The 15440-nt window shown below is 43.3% G+C and overlaps 1 protein-coding gene across 1 annotated transcript in view; it reads right to left on the bottom strand.

Annotated features, from left to right (window-relative positions):
• NANS (N-acetylneuraminate synthase) overlaps nt 1-9108 on the bottom strand; it is a 29219-nt gene extending 20111 nt beyond the window's left edge. Inside the window, exon 1 of the mRNA XM_060154774.1 lies at nt 8885-9108. Within this exon, the coding sequence (XP_060010757.1) occupies nt 8885-9016 (132 nt within the window). The 5' untranslated portion in view covers nt 9017-9108. The remainder of the gene's footprint in view (nt 1-8884) is intronic.
• Nucleotides 9109-15440: the final 6332 nt, after the last annotated feature.

Genomic DNA, 15440 nt, shown 5'->3' on the forward strand with positions numbered 1-15440 from the left:
TCCAGTGCTGGATGCCCCATGCCAAACAACTAGCAAGACAGTAACACAACCCCATCCATTAGCAGAGAGGCTGCCTAAAGTCATACTAAGTTCACAGATACCCCAAAACACACCACCAGATGCGGTCCTGCCCACCAGAAAGACAAGATCCAGCCTCATCCACCAGAACACAGGCACCAGTCCCCTCCACCAGGAAGCCTACACAACCTACTGAACCAACCTTACCCACTGGCGGCAAACATCAAAAACAACAGGAACTACGAACCTGCAGCCTGTGAAAAGGAGACCCCAAACACAGTAAGTTAAGCAAAACACAGTAAGTTAAGCAAAACACAGTAAGTTAAGACAGAGAATTACACAGCAGATGAAGGAGCAAGGTAAAAACCCACTAGACCAAATAAATGAAGAGGAAATAGGCAGTCTACCTGAAAAAGAATTCAGAATAATGAGAGTAAAGATCAAAAATCTTGGAAATAGAATGGAGAAAATACAAGAAACGTTTAACAAGGACCTAGAAGAACTAAAGAGCAAACAATGATGAACAACACAATAAATGAAATTAAAAATTCTCCAGAAGGAATCAATAGCAGAATAACTGAGGCAGAAGAACAGATAAGTGACCTGGAAGATAAAATAGTGGAAATAACTACCACAGAGCTGAATAAAGAAAAAAGAATGAAAAGAATTGAGGACAGTTTCAGAGACCTCTGGGAGAATATTAAACACACCAACATTCGAATTATAGGGGTCCCAGAAGAAGAAGAGAATAAAAAAAGGGACTGAGAAAATATTTGAAGAGATTATAGTTGAAAACTTCCCTAATATGGGAGAGGAAATAGTCAATCAAGTCCAGGAAGCACAGAGAGTCCCATACAGGATAAATCCAAGGAGAAACACACCAAGGCACATATTAATCAAACTATCAAAAATTAAATACAGGGCTTCCCTGGTGGCGCAGTGGTTGAGAGTCCGCCTGCCGATGCAGGGGACAGGGTTTGTGCCCCGGTCCGGGAGGATCCCACGTGCCGTGGAGCGGCTGGGCCCGTGAGCCATGGCCACTGAGCCTGCGCGTCCGGAGCCTGTGCTCTGCAACAGGAGAGGCCACAACGGTGAGAGGCCCGCGTGCCACCAAAAAAAAAAAAAAAAAATTAAATACAAAGGAAAAATATTAAAAGCAGCAAGGGAAAAGCAACAAATAACATACAAGGGAATCTCCATAAGGTTAACAGCTGATCTTTCAGCAGAAACTCTGCAAACCAGCAGGGAGTGGCAGGACATATTTAAAGTGACAAAAGAGAAAAACATACAACCAAGATTACTCAACCCAGCAAGAATCTCATTCAGATTCAACAGAGAAATTAAAACCTTTACAGACAAGCAAAAGCTAAGAGAATTCAGCACCACCAAACCAGCTTTACAACAAATCCTAAAGGAAGTTTTCTAGGCAGGAAACACAAGAGAAGAAAAGGACCTACAATAATAAACCCAAAACAGTTAAGAAAATGGTAATAGGAACACACATATTGATAACTACCTTGAATGTAAATGGATTAAATGCTCTAACCAAAAGACATAGACTGGCTGAATGGATACAAAAACAACACCTGTATATTTGCTGTCTACAAGGGACCCACTTCAGACCTAGGGACACATACAGACTGAAAGTGAGGGGATGGCAAAAGATATTCCATGCAAATGGAAACCAAAAGAAAGCAGGAGTAGCAATTCTCAGATCAGACAAAATGGACTTTAAAATAAAGACTATTACAAGAGACAAAGAAGGACACTACATAATCATCAAGGGATCAATCCAAGAAGAAGATATAACAATTGTAAATATTTATGCACCCAACATAGGAGCACCTCAATACATAAGGCAAATGCTAACAGCCATAAAAGGGGAAATCGACAGTAACACAATCATACTAGGGGACTTTAACACCCCACTTTCACCAATGGACAGATCATCCAAAATGAAAATAAATAAGGAAACACAAGCCTTAAATGATACATTAAACAAGATGGACTTAATTGATATTTATAGGACATTCCATCCGAACACAACAGAATACACTTTCTTCTCAAGTGCTCATGGAACATTCTCCAGGATAGATCATATCTTGGGTCACAAATCAAGCCTTGGTAAATTTAAGAAAATTGAAATCATATCAAGTATCTTTTCCAACCACAACACTATGAGGCTAGATATCAATTACAGGAAAAAATCTGTAAAAAATACAAACACATGGAGGCTAAACAATACACTACTTAATAACGAAGTGATCACTGAAGAAATCAAAGAGGAAATCAAAAAATACCTAGAAACAAATGACAATTAAAACACGATGACCTAAAAGCTATGGGATGCAGCAAAAGCAATTCTAAGGGGGACGTTTATAGCAATACAATCCTACCTCAAGAAACAAGAAACATCTCAAATAAACAACCTAACCTTATATCTAAAGCAATTAGAGAAAGAAGAACAAAAAAAAACCCGAAGTTAGCAGAAGGAAAGAAATCATAAAGATCAGATCAGAAATAAATGAAAAAGAAATGAAGGAAATAATAGCTAAGATCAATAAAACTAAAAGCTGGTTCTTTGAGAAGATAAACAAAATTGATAAACCACTAGCCAGACTCATCAAGAAAAAAAGGGAGAAGACTCAAATCAATAGAACTAGAAATGAAAAAGGAGACGTAACAACTGACACTACAGAAATACAAAGGATCAGGAGAGATTACTACAAGCAACTCTATGCCAATAAAATGGACAAACTGGAAGAAATGAACACATTCTTAGAAAAGCACAACCTCCTGAGACTGAACCAGGAAGAAATAGAAAATATAAACAGACCAGTCACAAGCACAGAAATTGAGACTGTGATTAAAAATCTTCCAGGGCTTCCCTGGTGGCGCAGTGGTTGAGAGTCCGCCTGCCGATGCAGGGGACATGGGTTCGTGCCCCGGTTCGGGAAGACCCCACATACTGCGGAGCGGCTGCGCCCGTGAGCCATGGCCGCTGAGCCTGCGCGTCTGGAGCCTGTGCTCCGGAACGGGAGAGGCCACAACAGTGAGAGGCCCGCGTACCGAAAAAAAAAAAAAATCTTCCAAAAAAAAGGCCAGGACCAGATGGCTTCACAGGCAAATTCTATCAAACATTTAGAGAAGAGCTAACACCTATCCTCTCAAACTCTTCCAAAATATAGCAGAGGGAGGAACACTCCCAAACTCATTCTACGAGGCCACCATCACCCTGATACCAAACCAGACAAAGATGTCACAAAGAAAGAAAATAACAGGCCAATATCACTGATGAACATAGATGCAAAAATCCTCAACAAAGTACTAGCAAACAGAATCCAACAGCACATCAAAAGGATCATACACCATGATTAAGTGGGGTTTACCCCAGGGATGCAAGGATTCTTCAATATATACAAATCAATCAATGTGATAAACCATATTAACAAATTGAAGGAGAAAAACCGTATGATCTTCTCAATAGATGCAGAAAAAGCTTTTGACAAAATTCAACACCCATTTATGATAAAAACTCTCCCGAAAGTAGGCATAGAGGGAACTTATCTCAACATAATAAAGGCCGTATATGACAACCCCACAGCCAACATCATTCTCAATGGTGAAACATTGAAACCATTTCCACTAAGATCAGGTACAAGACAAGGTTGCCCACTCTCACCACTCTTATTCAACATAGTTTTGGAAGTTTCAGCCACAGAACTCAGAGAAGAAAAAGAAATAAAAGGAATCAATATTGGAAAAGAAGAAGTAAAACTGTCACTGTTTGCAGATGACATGATACTATACATAGAGGATCCCAAAGATGCTACCAGAAAACTACTAGAGCTAATCAATGAATTTGGTAAGGTAGCAGGATACAAATTAATGCACAGAAATCTCTTGCATTCCTATACACTAATGACGAAAAATCTGAAAGAGAAATTAAGGAAACACTTCAATTTACCACTGCAACAAAAAGAATTAAATACCTAGGTATAAACCTACCTAAGGAGACAAAAGACCTGTATGCAGTAAAGTATAAGACACTGATGAAAGAAATTAAAGATGATACAAACAGATGGAGAGATACACCATGTTCTTGGATTGGAAGAGTCAACATTGTGAAAATGACTATACTACCCAAAGCAATCTACAGATTCAATGCAATCCCTATCAAATTACCAATGGCATTTTTCACAGAACTAGAACAAAAAATTTCACAATTTGTATGGAAACACAAAAGACCCCGAATAGCCAAAGCAATCTTGAGAAAGAAAAACAGAGCTGGAGGAATCAGGCTCCCTGACTTCAGACTATACTACAAAGCTACAGTAATCAAGACAATATGGTACTGGCACAAAAACAGAAATATAGATCAATGGAACAGGATAGAAAGCCCAGAGATAAACCCACACACATATGGTCACCTTATCTTTGATAAAGCAGGCAAGAATATACAATGAAGAAAAGACAGCCTCTTCAATAAGTGGTGCTGGGAAAACTGGACAGCTACATGTAAAAGAATGAAATTAGAACACTCCCTAATTCCATACACAAAAATAAATTCAAAATGGATTAAAGACCTAAATGTAAGGCCAGACACTATAAAACTCTTAGAGGAAAACATAGGCAGAACACTCTATTACATACATCACAGCAAGATCCTTTTTGACCCACCTCCTAGAGAAATGAAAATAAAAACAAAAATAAACAAATGGGACCTAATGAAACTTAAAAGCTTTTGCACAGCAAAGGAAACCATAAACAAGATGAAAAGACAACCCTCAGAATGGGAGAAAATAGCTGCAAACGAAGCAACTGACAAAGGATTAATCTCCAAAATTTACAAGCAGCTCATGCAGCTCAATATCAAAAAAACAAACAACCCAGTCCAAAAATGGGCAGAAGACCTAAATAGACATTTCTCCAAAGAAGATATACAGATTGCCAACAAACACATGAAAGGATGCTCAACATCACTAATCATTAGAGAAATGCAAATCGAAACTACAATGAGGCATCACCTCACACCAGTCAGAATGGCCATCATCAAAATATCTACAAACAACAAATGCTGGAAAGGGTGTGGAGAAAAGGGAACCCTCTTGCACTGTTGGTGGGAATGTAAATTAATACAGCCACTATGGAGAACAGTATGGAGGTTCCTTAGAAAACTAAAAATAGAACTACCATACGACCCAGCAATCCCACTACTGGGCATATACCCTGAGAAAAGCATAATTCAAAAAGCATCATGTACCACAGTGTTCATTGCAGCTCTATTTACAATAGCCAGGACATTGGAGCAACCTATGTGTCCATCAACAGATGAATGCATAAAGAAGATGTGGCACATATATACAATGGAATATTACTCAGCCATAAAAAGAAACGAAATTGAGTTATTTGTAGTAAGGTGGATGGACCTAGAGACTGTCAAACAGAGTGAAGTAAATCAGAAAGAGAAAAACAAATACCATATGCTAACACATATATACGGAATATAAAAAAAAATTGGTTCTAAAGAACCTAAGGGCAGGACGGGAATAAAGACACAGATGTAGAGAATGGACTTGAGGACATGGGGAGGGGGAAGGGTAAGCTGGGATGAAGTGAGAGCGTGCTGTGGACCTATATACACTACCAAATGTAAATAGATAGCTAGTGGGAAGCAGCCACATAGCACAGGGAGATCAGCTCGGTGCTTTGTGTCCACCTAGAGGGGTGGGATAGGGAAGGTGGGAGGGAGACGCAAGAAGGAGGAGATATGGGGATATATGTTTGTTTATAGCTGATTCACTTTGTTATACAGCAGAAACTAACACACGACTGTAAAGCAATTATACTCCAATAAAGATGTTAAAAAAAAAAAAAGCCCCCAGATAGCTAACATGCATGTCTCAGGAAAAATTTTAATGATCCCAGATTCTTGCATTTGCCCATACATAGAAAAGCACTAAAATCATTAACTTGAGATATTTGTTCTTTGTGATTAGCAGTACTTTTTTTTACCAAGATTCATGCTTGATTACATGTGTTTCCTAGCCAAAAAATCCATATATATACTGGCTTCTCCCCTACCTCTTTGGAGCAGTTTCTCAGATCTACTGAGAGACTGTATCCTGGGCTATAGTCCTCACTATAAAACTTAGCTCACAACTCTTCTGTTGCACATTTTTATTTTGGTCAACAATTGAATGAACTGCCAATTAAAGAAGGTCACTTGCCACCTGGTTCTACAAGAATTAACTCACTACCCACTGCAGCTGCTGACCTTCAACATATCCTGAAAGTAATTAAGGGTAGAGATCAGGAATGAGGCTCTCTGTGCTCCAGGAAAACTGGCAGAACAGGCCTTTAGACAGTTAAGTATTTGTAGGAGAAATTTTTTATGAACCTGGATTCTTGAATCTTCCCATACTTAGAAAAGCACTAAAACCATTAACTAAGATATCTGTTCCTCATGACTAGCAGCAACCTTCCACAGAGATGTGTGGTTGATTACAGGTTCCCTTCATCAAAATCACATATATACTTACCTCCCTCCTCACTGCTTCAGAACAGTTTCTCAGAGGCTGTCTCCCTGGTTATGACACTGAATAAACTCAACTCACAGCTCTTATACTGTGTGATTTTTTCCAAGCTGACAGAACTCAACTTTTAATATTGTAAACAGATTTGGTACATGAACAAGCCAGCTTGTACATAATATACTCTGGATAACTAAACTTGGAAATGTGACTCCATCTGGCAAAAAAAAAAATCCTAAAATGTAAGGATTTCAAAAGATTCCATTGCTTTAAGTTTAAAAATAAAGATACATACATATTATAAAACAAGTGAAACTGAAGCTTAGAGAGGAAAAGTCCAAGATTATCCAGCTGCCCAAGATTATTCAGCTAGTAAATGGTATCATGACTCCAGTCCAGCGCTCTTTCCACTATAACACAACCTCAAACTCTTCATTCTCCTCCCCCGGGGAAAACTATCCTTCACAATTAAAACAGGAAGAAGAAAAAAAACCACTATAACTTTGTTTCTATGGCTTCACTATTTCTAGGTATTTTTACAACTTCAGCATTCAGAGTTGACACCTCCAAAATAAGGTTGTTTCCTAAATTAAGAGCCGAAGTCTCCCCCTAGAAAACAATGTTACAGTGCAAAGGCTGGAGCCCTGTGTCTAAGAGCAAAGCTCTGAAATACATGAATTACTAGCTGTGGGCCCTCAGACAAGCCACTGATCTTCTCTGAGCCTTTAAAATGAAACCAACTGCATCTATTCCACTGTGTTGTTGTAGGAATTAAATGAGATGGTGCATTTAAAGCACTTGGCCCAGAAAGCATTCAAAAATGTTAGCAATTGTTACTCTTTAAAGGTATTTTAATTTTTAGATTTCATAAGTGATAACATAGAGTATTTGTTTTTCTCTGACTTATTTCACTAAGCATAATATCCTCCAGGTCCACCCACATTGTTGTAAATGGCAGAATTTCATTCTTTTTTATGCTTGAATAATATTCCATTGTGTATATCAACCACATCTTCTTTATCCATTCGTCTGTTGACGGACACTTAGGTTGCAAATAGACTCACAGATCTAGAGAACAAACTAATGGTTACCAGTGGGGAGAAGTAAGGGGGAGAGGTAAGATAGGAGTGGGGGATTAAGAAGCACCATCTACTATGTATAAAATAAATAAGCAACAAGGATGTATTGCACAGCACAGGGAAATATAGCCATTATTTTGCAGTAACTTTAAATGGAGTATAATCTATAAAAATATTGAATCATTATGTTGTACACCTGAAACCAATGTTATTGCAAATCAATTATACTTCAATGAAAAAGTAAATAAAATTTAAATATAAAAGTATTTTTATGATTCAGTAGGCTTCCATAAAAGCTAGTCCTGAAGGAGTAATAACAGTTAGTCCTGAAGGAGTAACAGAAAACCTAATCATGAATGACTGAGTGAACAGCACTGACTGAAGGGAAGTGAAAGGAAAAAAGATGGAGTGAGCTATCGCTAAACCAGGGAATCACAGCGCAGAATTATTGTGGGGCCCGGGGTCACAATGAAGAACGTGACAGGCCTCCCCTTCAGAGGGCTCACAGTCTAACAGAGAGAGAAGTTTAAACCGACAGTGACAATACAATTCGATGGGAACAATTACAGGAGCCCAGCTTTGCAGGTAGGGATTGGAGAAAGTATCCAAAGAGGGATCATAAATGTTCATTAACATCATATCACTAATAACCAACATGTATTGAGTCCTATTTGCCAAGTACTCTACTAAGAGCTTTACACGAGTTATCTCATTTGATCCTCACAACTCTATGAGGTAGGTAAGTACAAGGAATGGCAGGTGAGAGAGACAACAGCAAATTTCAGGAACTTCCTGGAAGTAATTCACTGTCGCTGGAAGATGTCAGAGATAAAAAAAAAAAAAAGGCAAGAAGGGGCCAGGTCATTAAGGTCTTGAAGGCTTTATTAAAGGGTTTCGACTCTACCTGCTGGCAGTGGGAAGCCACTGAAGGTGCCAGGCGGCTGATCAAATCTGTGTTTCAGAAAGATCATTCTGCCACCAGAAGGGAGCGAGAGAGCTGGGAGTAAGGCGGGGGGGGGGGGGGCGCAGATGCAGTAATGCAAACAAATCAGGATGGTGGCGGAGGGCCGAAGAGGATTCGAAACGTGTGGAAATGGATCCGGCGAGCTGGACGGCAGGCCGGACGTAGGGCACCGAGAGGCAGAGGAATGATGGCCCCAGCTCTGCGCAGCCCTGCCCCACCCTTGCCCAGGCCGGTCTTCCCCAGGCCCCGCCCCCCGCTCGGCGCCCGAGTACTCTAGACAGTCCCCTCACCTTGGCCACGCGGATCATGCGCTTGGCCACGTCCAGGTCGCCCTGGTGGTTCTGGCCGATCTCGGCAATGATGAAGCATGGGTGCTGCCCGCCCACCCAGCGCCCGGGACACAGCTCCAGCTCCAGCGGCATGGCAGCGGCTCGCGCTTCCGCGCCACACCACCCGTCACGGTGCGCCGCCGTCGCCTTGGTCGTTTCGGTCAGCAGCCCAGCAGAGCCCACACACCGGCCCCGCCACGTCAGCCCGCGACCACCGCGCAGCCAATCCTCGAGCGCCGCCTCGCTCCAGACAGCCAATCAGGTCAGGGGGCGGAGCCACCCTCTAGGGGAGAGGTACGGCGGGAAGAGGAAGCCGCGCGCACTTCTCGGGAGCTGAGCTTGTGGCTCACAGAGTCTGGTGGTCGTGGGGTCCCTGCGTTTACACGTGAGCAGACATTCCCCGAAGGAGGCTGACGGCTGGGTGCCTTCGGCGTGGAGAGAGTGCGCGCCCTACAGTGTAATGGAAAAAACAGATTCTGGAGTTAGAATTACAGAGCTGGTTCGAGCCCAGCCCATGCCACTAACCAGCTCTTGATCCTGAATACCTTAGTCTTTCTGAGTTTTATTTTCCTTTTTCTCTGAAATGGGAAAATTATAAAGACCCCACCTCTTAAGGTTCGTGTGATGATGTATAGAACACCCTAATCACAGTACTTGGCCTGTAGTAAGCTTTCAATAAGTGGTTGCCAGGCTTCCCTGGTGGCGCAGTGGTTGGGAGTTGGATGCGAGTTCGTGCCCCGGTCCGGGAGGATCCCACGTGCCGCGGATCGGCTGGGCCCGTGAGCCATGGCCGTTGGGCCTGCGCGTTCGGAGCCCGTGCTCCGCAGCAGGAGAGGCCGCAGCAGTGAGAGGCCCACATACTGAAAAAAAAAAAAAAAAAAAGTGGTTGCCAGTCCTATTACACGAGAGGCAACAAGTTCAAAAAGATCACTGAGGGCTTCCCTGGAATGGCTAGGCCCATGAGCCATGGACGCTGAGCCTGCGTGTCTGGAGAGAGGCCCGCGTACTGCAAAAATAAAAGTTCACTGACTTGTCCAAAGCCGTCCAGAAAGCTGTGGTGGAGCTGGGATTAGGACCCTGGACTGCCTCCTAGCCTAGGGCTCTTGCAATACACTATACTGGGTTACAGACAAAGCTGAGAAATAACCAGTTTGAAGGAAGAAATAACACTTGATTCCCAGCTTGACTTTCAGAACTAATGAGCAAAGTAACAATAACAGAAAGGAGAGGAGGAGGCACTTCTGGGTGGAAGGGAGAAGGGTAGGTTTGGGACACGTTGGTGTAAATATGCAGGTAAAACTGCCCACCAGGCAGGAGGAGAGGCAGGTCTGAAGCTCTGAGTGGAGGTCTGGGCTGGAGAGAGAGATATGGGAGCCATTTTGAGGAAAGCTGATGATGGGTTTGACTCCTGAAGGAGAGAGTGTGCAGAGGGATGAGCAGTGGAGAGGTGAGCCTTGTGCAGCCGTCCTGGAAGGACAGAGAACCAGGGTGTGTGTCCTGAGGAGGAGAGACCCACAGATTCAAAGGCCCAGAGCAGTGCAGGAGAATGAGGAGCCAGAACTTGGTGGGAACATGGGGGCAGGGGGACCACTGGAGACAGCAAATTTGGTGGTAAAATGGATTTGGTGGCCAAAGGAAGATGAAGAAACACCGGAGGCAAAAATAGACTTTTCCTTGGAAAAGTTCAGTTGTTAAAAACAGACGGAAAATGGACCATGGGCTAGAGGGGGGTCCCAAAGTTGAGCGGTTCTGAAGAAGTGCAAGTTTGGAGGCCAGGAGGAAGCAACCAAAGGGCAAGGAGATTGCAGCAGTGTTCATTCGTCTGCGATATGTCTAGACTAGATGCCATGTGCTTTATGTCTCTCAAGTTTAAATGGCCTTTCACACCTGGGTAAGGCTGAGCAACAGGACCTGATTACAGAGAAAATTAAACCCAGCACTAAAGTAACTCAGTCACTTGGGGCTAAAGAAAACCATCATGGTTTTGCATAGTTCATAAATAAGTGGAAATTAAGTTTAAAGGAAAAAAAAGAAATCACATTTAAAAATATGATCATCCCACAAAAGCAAATTAGGCTGTTGTTATCTGTGGTTAAATAAGGACTTTCAATAAATTAAAGTAGGTACTTATTTAGTACCTACCACGAATAAGGAGGAAAGTATACAATTTTTCTTCTACTCTTGTTCTTGTTTTTTTTTTTTTGCGGTACGTGGGCCTCTCACTGCTGTGTTCTCTTCCGTTGCGGAGTACAGGCTCTGGACACGCAGGCTCAGCGGCCATGGCTCACGGGCCCAGCCGCTCCGCGACATGTGGGATCTTCCTGGACTGGGGCACGAACCTGTGTCCCCTGCATCAGCAGGCGGACTCTCAACCACTGCGCCACCAGGGAAGCCCTCGTTCTTGTTTTTAAAGCCAGTTTCCAGTGCTTTCTGTTGCTTTTTCTGCTTGGATAATGAATCAGTGTTCAATCTGTCGAAATGGACGAGAACATATGGGAAGGTCTTTAAAAACAAATTAAAACCAATGAGGGATCTTTTCTTTTCTTTTTTTTGGCAGGAGAGGGCAAGGAAGAACTTAATTTTGGGGAAACTAGGGTACCCAGAGTGCTGGGTCATGAGGGTCAAGGTCAAGGATTGGACCCAGTTCCTAGAGCTCAGACCCTGGGGCCTGGGACCCCAGTGGCTAGTTTGACTGTGCTCATCAGCCCCTCCTGCAGCTGATTCCCGCAAAGCCTCCTCCAGCCTAGGACTCCTGCCTAATTTTTTTGCCACTCTGTGCTCTAGTTACACTGAACTATTTTTGAGTTCCCCTAAAGGATCATGTTCTCTCTCCTCCAGGCCTTGGCACAGGCAGTTTCCTAAGCCTGCACACTCCCTCCTCCCCTACATCCACCACGCTGAGCCCTGCCTTCTACAGGTCCTCCTGCAAGTCCTTCAGGGTAGAAGTCACCTCCTCTCAGGACCTTCTCTGATCTCCCCACCGACCTTCTCTGGGCTCCCATAGGACCCTCTTTTGGCCCACTTACTACCCTTCATGGTGACTCCCTCTTTTCTTGTCTGTTATTCTCTCTAGACTGTGAGCTCCTCTGGGTTGGAACCATCTGGAGCACCTACTCAGCACTAAACCCAGGGCAAAGCCCTAGGGACACCATGGTGAACAAACAAGAAGTCCAGGCCTCTGCCCTTATGTGGCTTAGAGCCTTATATTATAACTGTGTCCTCCAGGACAAAGACCTCCTTGAGAGCAGGGCCTGAACTGTTTCCTACTATATCCGTAGCACCAAGCACAGAATTTAACACTTCGTAGGTGCCAATAAACATTTTCTGAATGGCCAAGTGCAGAAAAGGAAAGATGACAGCAAGGACTGAGGCATAACTGACTTCATATATTTACTCCTCAGGCCACATTCAGCCTCTTAGGTGAACATGACTGTTCCCTGAAGTCGGCTTTCTGGAAAGTTCCTCTGAGGAAGAAGTGAAGTATTAATGCACCCAAGTTCCCCGACCCCAGCCGCCGAGGACCTGCCCTGGTGTCAAGTGCCCCAGGTTCTCAGTTGTTCCATTTATAGGCACGCGTGATGGTCACACCCTGACCTACACCCACGTCCTGCTTCCTCAAACTTGGTCCTCATTCCTGGAATATAAGCATCATTTTTATACTGTCCCTGAGCGAACAAGCCCACCATCACACCTGGGGCAGTCTGGGAGGTGAAAGTCACCTCATACTGTCTCTGTGGAAGGATTTTTGACCTGGGATACACAACTTACCTGCCTCCATTTTCCAAATGCTACCTCACTCACCCATCCAGCAAATAATTCCTGCATGCTAGGCACCCCGCCAAGCACGAGGAATAGAAAGGGGAATGAAGCCCTCTTTCTGTAAACTGTATTTTACAGTAAATGTAGTTTACGACAAAAGTAAACTATGTTCACGCACTGCTGTAAAATCATGGACTATAATAACGAGGGCAACGAAGGAAACAAATTGAGTGCTGTGTGTGACTAACAAGGGGACCTTCTTTACACGGGTGGTCAGGAAGTGTCTTTCTGAAGAGTCGACACTGAAGCTGAGACCCCTATCCCAAATTCCTTCCAAATGATAGTAATCTATTCCCACACTGGGCCCCCACAGGAGGTTGAAACAGTATAGTGTTCTGAAAAAATCACAGGGTTTGGAATAAGTCAGGCCTGGGTTCCACTCCCAGCTGTGTTCCTTCCTGCTAAGGAACTTCTCAACTTCCAGCCAATGGAAACAACCACCGCCAGAGGCCGTAGTGAGGACCATAGGAGATGAGAGGTGTGAGACCTCTAACAGCCTGGACCTGCGGCCCACGGTTCTTACCCCAGATACTTAGGGAGAAAGAAGTCTCATCCTGAGCTCTGGCCCCCTGGCCTGCTTCCACTGCCTGTGGCTTGGAGGACCTTCCCTATCCTCATACCTCATCTTGACAGTCTCTGCCTGTCACCAGCCTCATCTCCTCTTCATCCCCCACTACAACCCCCTGTCTGGCAGGTCCTGCCCATCCCCACTCCCCAGTTAAGACAGTGGGTCTAGGGAATTCCCTGGCGGTCCAGTGGTTAGGACTTGGTGCTCTCACTGTGGTGGCCTGGGTTCAATCCCTGGTCGGGGAACTAAGATCCCTCAAGCTGTGCGGTGTGGCCAAAATAAAGACAGTGAGTCTACGTTGTCTCACCTCCTCATATCACTCTTTTTTTAAATTTATTTTTATTTTTTATTTTTTTTCCTCCTATCACTCTTAACTTCCAAGAGTCTCCAAAGCTTTAACAACTTTCACTCTTCTCCCTTACGCTGTCCTTGGGAATATTGTCCATTCACAGAGCTTCAAGATGTATGTTTTCATGGGTGACTCCCAGATATTCATCACCAACCCCAGTCTGACTGCTCTCCTGGTTGCCTGCTCAGCTCACAACCATCTCTAGAAACAGCCCCAGTACACCAGAACGCCCCATAGCAACCTGGTCTCAAACATGTAATACTGCCAACCCGAGGCCAACCAGATTGATGCAGACGTGTATTAAAAGATAATATTCCAACCGATAAGCACATGAAAAGATGCTCAACATCATTAACCATCAGGAAAATGCAAATCAAAGCTACAATGAGATTCCACCTCACACTCAGTAGGATATCTAGAATTAGAAAGACAGATAATAACAAGGATGTGGAGAGACTGGAAACCTCATACACTGCTGATGGGATATAAAATGGTGCAGCCGCTTTGGGAAACGATCTGGCAGCTCTTCAAAAGGTTAAACACGGCATTACCATATGACTCAGCAATTCCACTCCTAGATATATCCCCAAGAGAAATAAAAACACATGTCCACAAAAACTTGTACACAAATGTTCATAGCAATATTATTCATAAAAGCCAAAAAGTAGAAACAACCCAAATGTCCATCAACTAATCAACAGATAAAGTATAATATAGCCACTCAGTGGACTATTACTTGGCAACAAAAAGGAATGAAGCACTGATGCATGCTACAACATGGAAGAACCCAGCATTGGAACCTTGTCACATGAGTATTCAATAGGTGAAACTTTCAAGGGTATTCATCTGAGATTAATTGTGAAGAAGAGAGTCTGGGGGTTAGGGGAGCCATGATGGACATTGTCAAATATTTGCAAGACTCCATTTAAAAAGCTAAATTGGATTTTTCCCCTCTGCAGCTCCATGGGGCAAAATTAGAGCCAAGAGTGTTATAGGAAATTAGATAAGTAAGAGCTTTTTAAGTAGACTGCTTATCGAGTTAACAACACCCATGATAATAAAAAATAAAGCTGCCTTACTATTGTGGAGATAAAGAACTTTCTGTTTTTCTAAGACGGTAAATACATTGCCTTATAAAGTGTGAGGTCCCCATCACCAAGGTATCCAACGAAAGTCAGGTAGGCATGTTGCTGAGGGGTTTCCAACATCAGTAGAGGAATTTGACTAGATGAGATCTGGTTTCTTCCTGCCTGGGGATCCTGGATTTCATTGCATTTTAGAAGTTTCCATGGGTGTCTGGAGATACAACTTTGTTAGCTCCAGATTGGTGGGTTCTGATTTTTGGGACTCTAGACTCCCTTCTGTAAACTTGTATCATCCACTGCCATTTTAGCCTTCTGCTCCTCAAAATAAAATAATTTTTCCCAGTTCCAAGTTCAAAGGGGGTGGGGATAATTAATGTGAATTTGTGTAGTTTGAAAGAGCAGTAAAGTTTGGGATAACTGACTTACACAAGATCACAAAACTGGTAGGAAGAGGCAAATCAGGATTTGACTCTCCTCTCCAAATCTGTATTCCTGGGTTCGACTTTTAATCACATTTATGTCCAAACACCCAACTGTGGGGCCTTTTAAGCTCCTGACTGCCATTCTCTGCCCAGAGGTTTTCACAATTCACGTGTTTGGCGTTCTGAGTTGAATTGTGTCCCCGCAAAATGCATATGTTGAAGTCCTAATGCCCAGTCCCTCAGAATGTGACCTTACTTGGAAACAGTGTTGTTG

Source organism: Lagenorhynchus albirostris, chromosome 7 (genome assembly GCF_949774975.1).
Source record: "Lagenorhynchus albirostris chromosome 7, mLagAlb1.1, whole genome shotgun sequence".
Classification (NCBI taxonomy): Eukaryota; Metazoa; Chordata; class Mammalia; order Artiodactyla; family Delphinidae; genus Lagenorhynchus; species Lagenorhynchus albirostris.